The 12,755-nt window shown below is 39.8% G+C and overlaps 1 protein-coding gene across 1 annotated transcript; it reads right to left on the reverse strand.

The window, feature by feature from the left end:
• Positions 1-815: 815 nt before the first annotated feature.
• On the reverse strand, positions 816-10,953 carry kcnv2a (potassium channel, subfamily V, member 2a). The gene is made up of 9 exons (XM_084745896.1): positions 10,508-10,953; positions 9,570-9,707; positions 9,292-9,470; positions 9,011-9,182; positions 5,807-5,998; positions 4,100-4,354; positions 3,898-4,014; positions 3,538-3,663; positions 816-1,708 (listed from the first exon to the last, which is right to left on the reverse strand). The coding sequence occupies exons 1-9, from the start codon at positions 10,643-10,645 to the stop codon at positions 1,430-1,432; spliced, it is 1,596 nt and encodes a 531-aa protein (XP_084602022.1). The 5' UTR covers positions 10,646-10,953; the 3' UTR covers positions 816-1,429.
• Between the last annotated feature and the right edge of the window lie 1,802 nt (positions 10,954-12,755).

Raw genomic sequence — 12,755 nt, forward strand, 5'->3', positions numbered from 1 at the left:
AAGAAAATGTTTGCAAAATAAAGATTATTATGAGAACTTAATTGTCTGACACTTTAAACAGGTGGTGAATAATTAAAGCTTCAATATGGTGGTGTTTTTATGATCTTAAAAAGCTTTTAACAGAGGGTAGAGAAGGTCAGATACCATTTTTTCCTTCCCCACCCCCTCCAATTCAGATACTTGAACTTTGCATATCAGCCAATACTGAGCACCAATATGATACCAGTGTGATAAATGTATTTACTAAATTTGATATATGGGACACTGGTGGGAAGTAGCAGGGTCCCATTTTGAGGCTAATAAACTACGTGATGTTAGATCAGTGCATAGACCGTATTCTCTTGATACCCAATCCAGCATTCTAGGCTGCATCAAAGGTATTTCTAAAACTCATATCATCATTGGAACAACCCTGCAAAAAGTAACAATATACTGTATTTTACAGCTGAGCGAACTGCTAAAAAGTAGATGTTGATGGCTACATATTTGGAACATTTGATACACAAACTCAAACACAGAACTTCTCTTCTTCTGATCACTGTTCTTCTGAGCCACAGCAGCCTTTGCTGTGATTGGCTGTCTTGTAACTAATTAGTGTTGTGGACGGGACACCAAGTGAGACCATTGAATGCTAACTACAGACAGAGGTAGCTGCATCAAAGTTGAAGTTTAAATTATTTTTTCTATTTTTAAATTTATCTATGTACTATCAGATTTATTTCAAAAAACGCAGTTTAACATGTCCTGTGGTGTTCAGGAGTGACGACTGTGACTGTTTACACACACACACACAAACTCAGAGAGCTGCACAGCTGTAAGATAAAGAGACATAGGTTTATTATTAGAGAGAGTGACGCATGAGGCAGATATACAGGTCTAATACGCATCGTCCAGATGTCAAGTCTTCAACGTATGATTTATTCCTGTTGTCGTTGGCTCCTGAATCCTGGATTACATGTGAGCTTTACAGACTAATGGATGGATGGAGGAAGAGAGGAGGGTGGTGCTGATGGTGGGATGCACAGCTTTAGCAGAGTAGAAGGATTGGTATAGAGCATTTTATATGCATGGGTGCATGGCTGGCTGTTTCTCTACCTTTGTCCCAGTGCATGCTGGGATAGGCTTAACAGGAATAAACAGGAGTAGAGGATGGATGGATCTAAGGACACATAATTAAATGGCCTTTCAGGAAAAACACAGTCCTGACCTTGGACATGGAGTGGATTTTGACCTCAAAACTGTTGACTGAGGTCCCAACCAACAAGAGCTCTGCAGTCTATGTCTGTCTCAGGGTCTTAGTGGTTTACTGGTCTGTACAGAACATCACAGTTTCATTATCAGTTCCGTCATTCCATAAATCAACAGTCTGTGCTGTCCTGATCACACTCCAGATGAATCTTACCATAGACATGCATATCAACAACCTGTCTCACTGCAGGCGGGACGTCCTCGGCTGAACAACGTCCTCTCGGAACTCGGCCAGCCTCTTGGCCGCCCTTCTGGCAAAGTGCACCTTCCCGCGAGCCTTGGTGACGGCGGTGTATTCGTGGGACTTGAGCTTGCTGTAGTAGTCTGAGAACTTGTTGTAGAGGATGGAGATGGGCATGCCGTTGAGGATGACGCCGAAGGAGATGCAGGCGAAGGCGAAGATGCGGCCCAGGTTGGTCTCGGGGAACATATCGCCGTAGCCAACAGTGGAAATACTCACCTGAAGGAAGACGGAGAATAACAAATACACAGACTGAACACCAAAATGTAGATGTTGAGGACATGATCACTTGTCTTTCAAATGTAGACCTCCTAATTGATGTTAGCTTCACTCAAACATGGAGCTTTTAACTAAAATTTGTACTTTTTTTTGGAAAACAACAGGCTTGAAAATAAAATAAAACATTTTTTTTTATATTATTCATGGCTGGAATCTTTCCAGCAATTATCTTTCTGTGTATTTAAATTTTTTAAGAAACTCTCCATGTAGTATTTTTTATCATTAGTGGTGGAGTCCACCATTCCCGCACTGGATTATAACTGCCTACTTACGCAGGAGAGATCTGCATGCATGGATCACTCTCCTACAGCTGTCTAAGAGACACACAGGGCTTTTATTGAGAAGCAGTCGCAGGAAACACAGTGTATTTGTCACCAAGGTTGGCACTCCCACCCACCCCTCATAACATGCATTAATAAGGTTTTCACATACATAAAACACATAAGTTGCTTTAACTAATATTATTATTCCATTTAAAACGTGAATTCATTCATTTCCTCCTCCATCTCCTTATTTGATCTCTCACCCATCTACTTTTTTGTGCATTTAATTATACTGTCCCTCTCCTCCCCTACATTTATTTATTCATTAACCATCCTGTCCCCTCACTCTTACATACTGTGGAGGAGGATGACACTGCAGCCGCTGCACCACTGGCTCAGCAGCTGGCGAGGGAACACACACCATCCCTACACAACAAACACTCTGCTGTGGGACTGGGAACTGTTCTGAAAGGGTCTCAGGGTATAACATTATAGAACCACCCGGTCATGTGCCTTTTCCCTGTTTTGCTGCGGCAGTTAGTGTCCAGGGTTACCTTCATCAATGGTATCTTTAACAGCAAACCAACCGCCACCCTTTTACTCTTTCTCTCTTTTCCTTGTCCTTTCTTTGTTCCCTTTTTAAACTATCACTTTTCTTTTATCTATTTAATCATGTATGTGTTTTTTCATGTGTGTGTATGTGTCATGTACGTGTGTTTCTTCATTTCATACACATACACTTACACATGGGAATTATAAAACCAGATTACTATTATTAGTCTAACTGCTACCATTAGCATTACTGTTATGTTATTACTATTATTACTATATGCAGCATTTGCTTTGTCTCCTTTTTCTGCCTGGTCTGTTTTTGCACATACTGTATATTTTATCAGTCTATTTTTGTCAGTTCTCAGAGTAGTAGCTCAGGGTGATGCTAAAAAAAAACTTTCTCTGAGGGTGATAGCTGCACAGAAATGAATGCAGACTCTGAGCACAACACAGTGCAACAACAACTGAGGAAAGTTTGGAGGAGACACTAATGTAACTTACTCGCAATTACTGTAATTTAAACTATATTTCTGCTGTGATTTCAACATTAACAGTAGAGTGACCTCCACAGGTGTTGTGAGTTATTTTTATGACTGCACAAAAAAATTCTCAAGGAGATATTGGTGTTAGTCAGGGATGATCTGGCTCCTAGTGGATTATCTTTTTAATCCTCCAGGAAAACACAAAGTATGCAGGCAAGTATGTGACTGAGGCTGCTCACGTCGCAGCTACTGGCTGCTGTGTTTTAGAAAAACTCACTGGCTGGGGGATGATACACATTTCTGTGCCCAGATTTTTTGGCTTGCTTGTTGTCAAAATTAAATCTACTCATAAACACTGGCAGAAAGTGAGGGGTGCAGAGGCATCAAAGAGATTGTCAGGTGGAAAACAGATAGAAAGCAGGTCGACTGACAGTTTGTTAGAAAGTTTATGTGTTTGTGTTTGCTGACTTACAGCGGCCCACCACCACGCGTGCGGCATGGAGGTGAAGTTGGTGTTGTAAACATCGTGCTCCACGGTGTACACCATGGCTGAAAACATGAAGATGCCCATACCGATGAAGAGCAGCAAGCAGCCCACCTGCGCACACAAACACACTTTATTTAGCATTTTATCCACGTTTACTTTAGGTTTCTGCTCATAACTGTGAAATTCATTAGTCCATGTAGACCATTCCAAAAAAAGATTCTTTACTGCTCCTACAAATTTCTCATTAATTTGGGATGAACCCAAATGTGAAAGATTACAAGTAAAAAGTTGTCCTATCTTTAACTCCAATAATTGTTTTATTTGACACAGGGTGTAGAATCAGACCTGCTGGTAGCACTGTCTCAGTGTGAAGCCGAAGGCTCTGAGGCCTGTTGAGTGACGAGCCAGCTTCAGGATCCTGAAGATTCTCATCAGACGCATGATCCTCAGAACCTGACCCAACTACCGACAAGGAAAAACACAGAAGAAGAACCAATAAACACAGGTGAGACCAGTAAAGCTTATCTTTCCCATGGTTTTCTTTTACCTTTCCTACACGTGCCACAGTCTCAATGTCCCCCGAGTGCGGGTGCATGTCCTCGTCCTCGAAGCGCTCCAGGATCATCTGCAGGTAGTGCGGCAGGATGGCGATCAGGTCAACGGTGTTCAGCATGCTGCGTCCAAAACACCTGAGGTCTGGAGTGGAGAACAGGCGCAGCAGGTACTCCAGGGTGAAGAAAGCGATGCAGAACGTTTCCACGTACTCCCCGTAGAATCTGCCACTGGGCTGGCCTGACGGCGTCTGGAAGAGGACAACTATATAACTCTGTGCTTCTTAACAACAAAAACCTCATGTTCACTTATTTTTTTAACTGTGACATTAAAGAGCCATTAAGTATTTTTGCATGTTTCTACCTTTAAAATGGTAAAATTCGTGGAACCCACTTTTGCCATGGGTTTGTGACTAATGGGGACAAATATTTTTGACATTGGTTCAGTACTGAGTGAGACTGCTGCAGCTAGCAGATGTGAAACAGGCTGCAGTAATCCTTATGTGTACCTTCACTTCTCTACACAGTGTTTGTTTTTCCACTGACGGGCTCAGATTGTTATTGTGTCTGACAATATTATGGAAAGAATTCCTTCAGAGATGAACCTTTTTGTTAAAGTGTAAGATACATTTTGCTTCACCAGAAACAGCTGTTTTATTGCTCTAACCAAAACCCACCAGACTGCATTTACAGAAAGTAATTTTATCATCATAATCTTCATTCGTACTGGACAGAAACAACACAAAACTCATCAAAAACATTTTGGTTCGGTTTTCCACTCTTCCAACAATCACCAACTCTGTTTTTTTCAAAATAAACCCTTAATTCACAGAGTTAGAAATGAAAATATTCTAGCTCTATACAACATTTCTCTCCGCTGCTTCTCTGATGTTCAACTTGATGTAATGCTTATGGGTAATTGAGTATGAGTAGTAATAGTGCTTGTTTACTACTGAGAGGCTCAGATTGTTATTCCAAGTGTCTGACAACATTATTGAAAGGATTGCTACTGAGATAGACCTTTTTGTTAAAGACTACGATATGTTTTATTTACCAAGAAACAGCAGATTTAACACTCTTGCCAAACCCACCGGATTCCATTTACAGAAATAGTAATTTTATCATCATCATCTTCATTCAAATTCATCAGAGGAAAAATAAAACTCACCAAAGCCAACTTGGTTTATATTTCTACTGGTGCAACGATCACCAGCTCTGGTTTGGTTGAAATAAATTCTTAATTCACTGTGTTAGATGTGAAAATATCAGGAGAGGAGCAAGAGGGAGGTCGAACATCAGTGGGGAGAAACAGCATGTACAGCCAGAATATTTTCACATTTAACTCTGTGAATTAGAGATTTACTTCAGCCAAACCAGGCTTAGTGATTGCTGAAGCAGTGGAAACACAAACCAAGATGTCTTTGGTGAGTTTTATTCTGTTCCCGCTGAGTTTGAATGAAACATGTTTTACAATGATAAAATCATTGTTTCTTTAAATGGAGCCTGGTGGCTTTGAACAGAGCAATAAAACATGTTAAATATGTTAAAGAAAACATATTTTACTCTTAAACAAAACGGTCTATCTCTGTAGGGATCCTTTCCATAATCTGAGCCTGTCAGTGGAAAATACAAGTACTTTTAGTGGACGCACTTTGAGGGCACATTGTTGCCTAGTTGCACGTCCATGTAGACGTAGCACACACCTTGTACTGCATCTCCTCCACAGTATTAAGTGTCATGGCGACGAGCGACACCAGCACAAAGAATGAGGAGGCGACCCCCATCAGCTTGGCAGTGACCGAGGAGAACGGCTTCTCCATCAGGTTCCAGATTTTCCTGCGGGTCGGCCCAAAGGCCATGCCATGAAATAACGCCTCGTTCTCCTCCTTCTCCACCTGGAGCAGACAGAAACACAGTCCAGTCAGCCCAATTGTGGAAATTTTTCCTAGAATACTTTTATGAAATAAAACACTTTGCAAAACACAGAAAAGTAAAATAATACAACATGTAAAAACTAAGTATGTATGTACCTAAGAAATGAGAGTTAAAGATAAAAGAAAGGTAAAAAAAAAAAAAAAAAGGTATAAGAAAGGAAAAAAGAAAAAAAAAAGAAAGGTAATAGAGTATAAAAAGTCAACAAACTGTGCAGGTCACAGACTACAGCAAAACTGAATTAAAGGACTGAAACCTAAATGTCAAGAAAACACAACAGCAGAGAAACTGGCACAACAAACTGCATCAGAGTGGGACCTCTGTGATGGAAACATCTGTCTAAATCTGTGCCAAGAAAAAGCTTATTCTCTGCTCTCCATCTGTCAAGACGGCAGAGCGGAGCAGTGATTTACAATGTAGGTCAGACAGACCCAGAGTCAGTCAGTAGATTACTGACAAAATATCACAGGTAAAAATAATAAAAAAAAAAAACATAAACTGCTGAATCAATGAAGCCAGTAGGTGATGACTTCTTGGCATTTTTATTTTGCAGAACTTTTAAACAGCTGGAGCCTTTTATATTGTTATATTTTGTATTATAACTCACATACTTTTACATACTTCTTATTTCTGTTGTTCTTATAATTTTCTTGCTTATATACATTTCTGTTCTTGGTTATAGAGACTGTGATGCAACCAAATCGCCACCAGCAATCAGGGAAGTATTTCTCAGTGAATTTTCTCAAGTTTTTTGTGTTTACATTTAACTAAAATTTAAGATTGTTAGCTGTGCCCTATATGTGAGCTAATGTAGCTAGACAGCAAGTGTTGGTGAGTAAGGTTGTCTTCATTAGACTGTGTTGGCTAATACTGTGTGTTAACTCATATCTCTTAGAGAACAAGACTACAGCCATAAGACTACAGCTCTGTGAGGCTGCACCCTAGTATAGCAGTGCTTTGAGCTAAATGCTACCAACAGCATGCTAAGATGTTTACCATGACATGCTAATACTCTGATGTGTAGCAGGTATGGTGTTCACCATCTTAGTTTAACATGTGTTAGCACTAATATTAGTACAGTGTACAAGTACAGCTGGTGCTGTCATTAGTTTTGCAGGTATTTGGCTATAAACCAAAATATAGGTACATTTAAAGAGGAACTAAACCCACAAACCACTTATTCAGCTCCAAAACAATCTACATCATGCTTTCATTTTCAGCAGGCTGGACTATTGCAATGGTGTCTTCACAGGTCAGAGTAAAATATCAATCAGACAGATGCAGCTCGTCCAGAACGCTGCTGCTAGAGTCCTTACCAACATCAAGAAAGTGGACCATATTACACCAGTGCTTGAATCACTGCACTGTTTTCCTGTGTGTCAAAGGATAGATTTTATCCTATTACTTGCCTATAGAGCACTAAATGTCTCGGGGCTGAATACATTTCTGATTTGCTTGTACGTACTGAAGCAGCCAGATCCCTCAGATCATCTGGAACAGGTTTGTTCAGTGTTCTCAGGATCAAAACCAAGCGTGGTGAAGCAGCCTTTAGTTTCTCTGCTCCCCACCTGTGGATCAAACTTGCTGAATACCTGAGGTCAGCTGAAACTGTGAGCTCATTCAAACCAGGGCTTAAAACATGACTGTTTACTGCAGCTTTCCACTGAAGTAGATACATAACTTCTTATTAAGATAATCTGTAGCTACTGTTTTTAAATTTGTTTGTTTTCACTTTTGTTTTTATGCTTTTTTAAATGCAATTTCTGTAATATTTTAATCATTTATTGGCCTGCTTTTAGACTTTTTTTTTTTGAAATCTCAAATGCAATTTTAATGTTCTTTTAATGTTTTATTTTAATTACCTTGGGTCTGAATGGTGCTATATAACAAACTTACCTTTCCTTTATGAGTATCTCATAGTGTAACTGATGGATTCAGGTCCGGATCTCGACATTTTAGTGGAAAGTATTTGAATTCTACATATTGTGTGATAAATAAATATAGCGACTGCCCTCTATCAGTTGAAACTTGGCTATTGCACTTGAATTTTGGCAGGTGATGTATATGGTGGAAGCCTTAGTGACCAGCCCACCCTCTCTATCTAACCTGTCTCTGTGTTATAGAGGGTCTGGTTGTGTGTCAGTCTGGTAGTGTTGCTTGTCTGTCTTCTTTGTCTTTTAAGCACAGATAATTCAAGAGACTGATAGGATGTTTTTTCTGTTTTCATGGTTTACAAAGTTACTTAATTAGAAGCCAGTTTCATCAGTCATTGAACTGGAAATGTCCCTCGCCTTCATTTTAGCAATCTGGTCACTATATCCTCAGTCTCTTTTTTCTTTTTTTTTTGCATTTTCCAAAATCAATGCAGTGGGTGGAGTTCGGCTCAGACCTGAAGGTGCAGTGACACTTAAAACCTTTGCCATGCTTGTGGCACCTGAGAGGAACATGGATTACTGTACCACATTTTATGACATGACAAACTATATTAGTGTCTCCAGTTTAAAGCAGAAATGTACTGTGATATATTTACTGTACTAAATCATAAAATGACCGTATGTCATCTGAGATTAAGGAAACATGCTAAGTTGAATTACTGGCTTCTGTGACAACAACACTGCAGCCAGCATGTTCTGCTTTGAAATTTCCATTTGCTTGTTTGCCCATTTCACGTTTATTAAAGTTAAAATTAATCCTAAATGTTCGCTGAATGGGTATATTAAAGACTATATATTAAAAAGCAATTGCACCTATTTAATTTAATTGTTTGGACTGCAGTATTTGGACACAGTTTCTCCGCTGGGGAAACAGTCGGTCACCAGAACACCACTAGAGGTTTTGCTGCTAAATCTAGACATGTCAACAGTGATTTAACGATCTAGAACTCGGCTGTCTTCTGCAAGTGTCCACAGCTATGGGTAGTCTACATGTTTCTCTATGTCTCTTACAAATATATCAAATGCACACCGCCAACCAACCTCTGCAATCAGCTGTCTCTGTATTTTCAGCTGCTCGTTCAGCTCGTCCTGCCTCTCCTCGAAGGAGATGCGACAGCAGCGTTGACTATTCTTAATTCTGACGCCCCAGTAGTTTATCTCCTCCAGGAAATTGCGGGGACACAGCTCGTCTTTAATGCACAACACTCCAGTTCTGATGAGAGGGAAGAGACAGGGGAACATGGTCCAGAATTTGTCTTGATTCATGTATTCACTTGTGTAACACTATTTGTTTATTTTGTATGGGTATATACGTGTATCACCTGTAGAAGTTGAAGATGTTGTGGAAGATTTTAGGGTCCCGGTCAAAGAAGAACTCGTTGCTCTGGACGATGTAGTCGTCACACAGGTCCAACTTCCTGCTGTGGTCTGTGTATGTGGCCAACCGGCCAATCCTCGTCTTTGGATACCTGGCAGCTAACCTGTAGGGCAAGAGGTACACCTGAAGAGAGAAACAGAAGAGGATAGAGTGAAATAATAATAAATAAAATAGATTATATATATAGAGTTGCAATCTAGATCAATGAGTTGCTTCACATACCGTTCCGCCAACGTTGATGTTGAGAATGAAGTGTTTGGTTGGAGAGAGAAGCAAGCGGGAGGGAGACACCGGGAGTCGATCCTCCTCCTCATCATCTTCATACTCGGCATATAGATCATAGATGTCTCTGCCCAGGTCCTTCACAAATAAAACGAAAGCATTGTCTATGAATTCTGTCTATGAGTGAGACTATAGAAAGAAAAAATGATCAAACTAAGCAGAACACAACTGAGAAAAAATTAAAAAAAGACATACATGTAACAAAATGGAAAAATTATGAGAAAAATATAACTCAGAAATTTAACTATCATACTGTAGATGCATCTTTATGATTAATAATAATAAACTTTATATGTGTAGCACATTTCATACAAGAAATGCAGCCCAAAGTGCTCTACAACAAAGACATTACTCTCCAGTTTGGGTTTCTTTAGGAAGCGTTTTGCAACAGCTGTATTTAAGGCATCTGTGAAGATGCCTGTCTGGAGAGATGTATTTGGAGATGGAGTTAATGAAACTCGTTTAAATAATATATAAAGTGAAAAATGTCAAATGTTCTCTTGTTTCAGCTTCTGAAATATGTGAACTTGCTGCTTCTCTCTGTTTCATATCACAGTGAATTGGATATCTTTGGGTTCTGAGTGTTTGTCAGGCAAAAGAAGATATTTGACGATGTCAACTTGGGCTCATGGATCATTACTGAACTATGAAAATGATTGTAAGTTGCAACCAAGAGTTTTGTGAAAAGCCCTCTTTGATTTATCCATTCACTTTGCTCTGAGGAATGAAATTTTAATCAAGTAAGATTTCATATAAATCTGTGGTTTTAACTCTCAGATTTTAAAGCAAAATCCTGCATAGTGAAGAGCAGAGGAACTTAGACTGGAACAAATGAAGCAAAACATGAGAATGAAACATGAATAAATAAAGTGTCTGACCTGCATGGAGCTCCATGGCTTAAAACAGGAGTTGGTGAATTCCAGATAATCAGGCGGCTCTTTGACAGCTTGAGTCTGGCTGCCGGGCTTGTAGCTGTGGAACAAACTCCTGCTGCGGGCTCTGAGGTGGGTCAACATGCTCACAGCTTAATGTGTTTGTAACCTAAAATCAATAAACCTGCACAGAGAGACATCCTGGCAGCTCCTCCACCATCTACCTCTCAAACATACACTAACACAGCTGGCATCTTGCACATGATGCAACAACACAGAGTGCTTAAAACCTTGAGCGCGCGCGCACACACACACACATATGCAACACAACAAGACAAATAAGTAAACACACAAGGAAGGGAAATGTTTTTGCACAAATTCAGTCAGATCATACATACATACATACTGCTAAGACACACACACACAGTAATGAGGTAGGAAGTGACTCTCGTCTCTAATGTTGCTGACTGAGATGATCTGGGTGCTTAAAGTTTTAAATACTGTTATCCTCTTTTATCCATCTCGATCTCTCTCTGTCTCCTCCCACTTACTCCAACATCTCTTGACTTCACACATCTGGCTGGAACACAGTGAAGTCAGTGTCAAATTTATATATTAAAATAATATTCGATCAATTTTATTTTTTTCCTACTTAGTATTGCTGAAGGGTGACAAAATAATGGAGACTAATATTCTACAGCCCTGCTTGTGACTCTGGAAGGCAGAGTTGTGTTTTGAGCTAAATGCTAACATGCTGGTTTTTAGCAGGTAATAGTCCCCATACTAGAGCATGTTAGCATGCTAACATCTGTGAATAAAATGTACACAAACACACATAAACACACAGATACATGGTACAGTTGAATGGAAGCGTATTAATGCAGTTAAAAAAAGAGGTATTTGATTTTTTTTTTCTTTTTTGCATTTCAGACTGGTCAATTATGTTTTTTTAGATTTGTGAATTCTTGAGCACATCTAGGGCAGGATTTCCAAAAGTTTTCCATGCCAAGTTCCCACAATAGCATTAGCTTATGGCCGGGGTCCCCCTACACGCACACACACACACTTTTGCCATGGCATCATTTCGATAAGCTTATGTAATGTCACAAAATTTATTTCTGTCCAAAGTTGCATCAATTTTTCTCCAAGATCTTGTATTGATGATAGGAGAGTGGGGCCGCTGTGTAAAGTCTTCTCCAGCACATCCTAAAGATTCTCAATGAGGTTAAGGTCTGGACTCTCTTTCACAGTTTGAGCCCGATGCATCCTGGCATTGTCATCTTGGAATATGGCCATGAAAAAAATCCATTGATGGAAAAACCTGTTCATTCAGTATATTCAGGTAGTCAGCTGACCTCATTTTTTGGGCACATGTCGTTGCTGAACCTAAAGTGTATATGATGTAGTGGTTAAATGTACACCATAAAGTGTTTTTAAAATGAAAATATGCAGGCAGACTGTCCCTGAGACCTTCACATCTGACATCTCTGCCTTAATCCAAGTGTGTATTTCACTAGTTTGTCCCATCAAGCGGTCACATAGGTGAAGATTAATCCTTGCTGTAGTTAAACAGGGATAATGAACAGATGGAGCCGGACTCATTCCAAATAAAATGACTTAACGGCGCTCCCACCATCTCAACCCACTTCCTTAATTTCACTACACTACACTGCTCGTCCCTCAGATGACGTCATCCGGCCATGATGAGTCAAGAGCAGTGTTTTTTTGTTTTTTGTTTTTTTGCAGAGATTAAACTGTGTGCCAGTGGAACAGATCCTTGAGAATCAGAGTGCATCTTGTTTTAAATTCTCCTCTGAACTTTGGCACATCCTTCTCTGATCTACACATCATAATTTAAATTAGTTTTTGTGAAAATTCATCCTTCAATCACCTTTTTTTATGGCATTTTTGTGTCTGGGCTTGGGAAGGATTTAGAGTAATTCCAGTCACAAGTTCAAAGTCCATTTTTGTCACGTTGAGTCACCAGATTCCCTTGAAGAAGCAACACTAACCAACATGTCAACACTGAGGATTAAAAGCAGCAACAAATGACTAATGGACAAAATATGGACAAACACTCATAAACCATATATAATAGTCTCCACTCTGCTGGGTTCAGGCTTTCTGGCAGGTTTTAGAACTTGGCTGTAGATTTGCTCCCATTATGACATAAGAGCATTAGTGAGGTCCAACACTGAAGGTGGCTGGTAAGACTTGGCTCACAGACGGTGCTCCAGTTCATCCAAACGGTGTT

The sequence above is a fragment of the Lutjanus erythropterus genome, chromosome 20 (genome assembly GCF_056507025.1).
Source record: "Lutjanus erythropterus isolate fLutEry1 chromosome 20, fLutEry1.hap2, whole genome shotgun sequence".
Lineage (NCBI taxonomy): Eukaryota > Metazoa > Chordata > Actinopteri > Lutjaniformes > Lutjanidae > Lutjanus > Lutjanus erythropterus.

Excerpts from the sequence above, each read along its gene's own strand:
- kcnv2a (XM_084745896.1), bottom strand. The coding sequence starts at position 10,645 with ATGTTGACCCACCTCAGAGCCCGCAGCAGGAGTTTGTTCCACAGCTAC. Across the intron at positions 5,999-9,010 it reads AGAGACAGCTGATTGCAGAG|GTGGAGAAGGAGGAGAACGA; the intron begins GTTGGTTGGCGG and ends TGTCTGCTCCAG. Across the intron at positions 4,015-4,099 it reads CTGTGGCACGTGTAGGAAAG|TTGGGTCAGGTTCTGAGGAT; the intron begins GTAAAAGAAAAC and ends CCTTGTCGGTAG.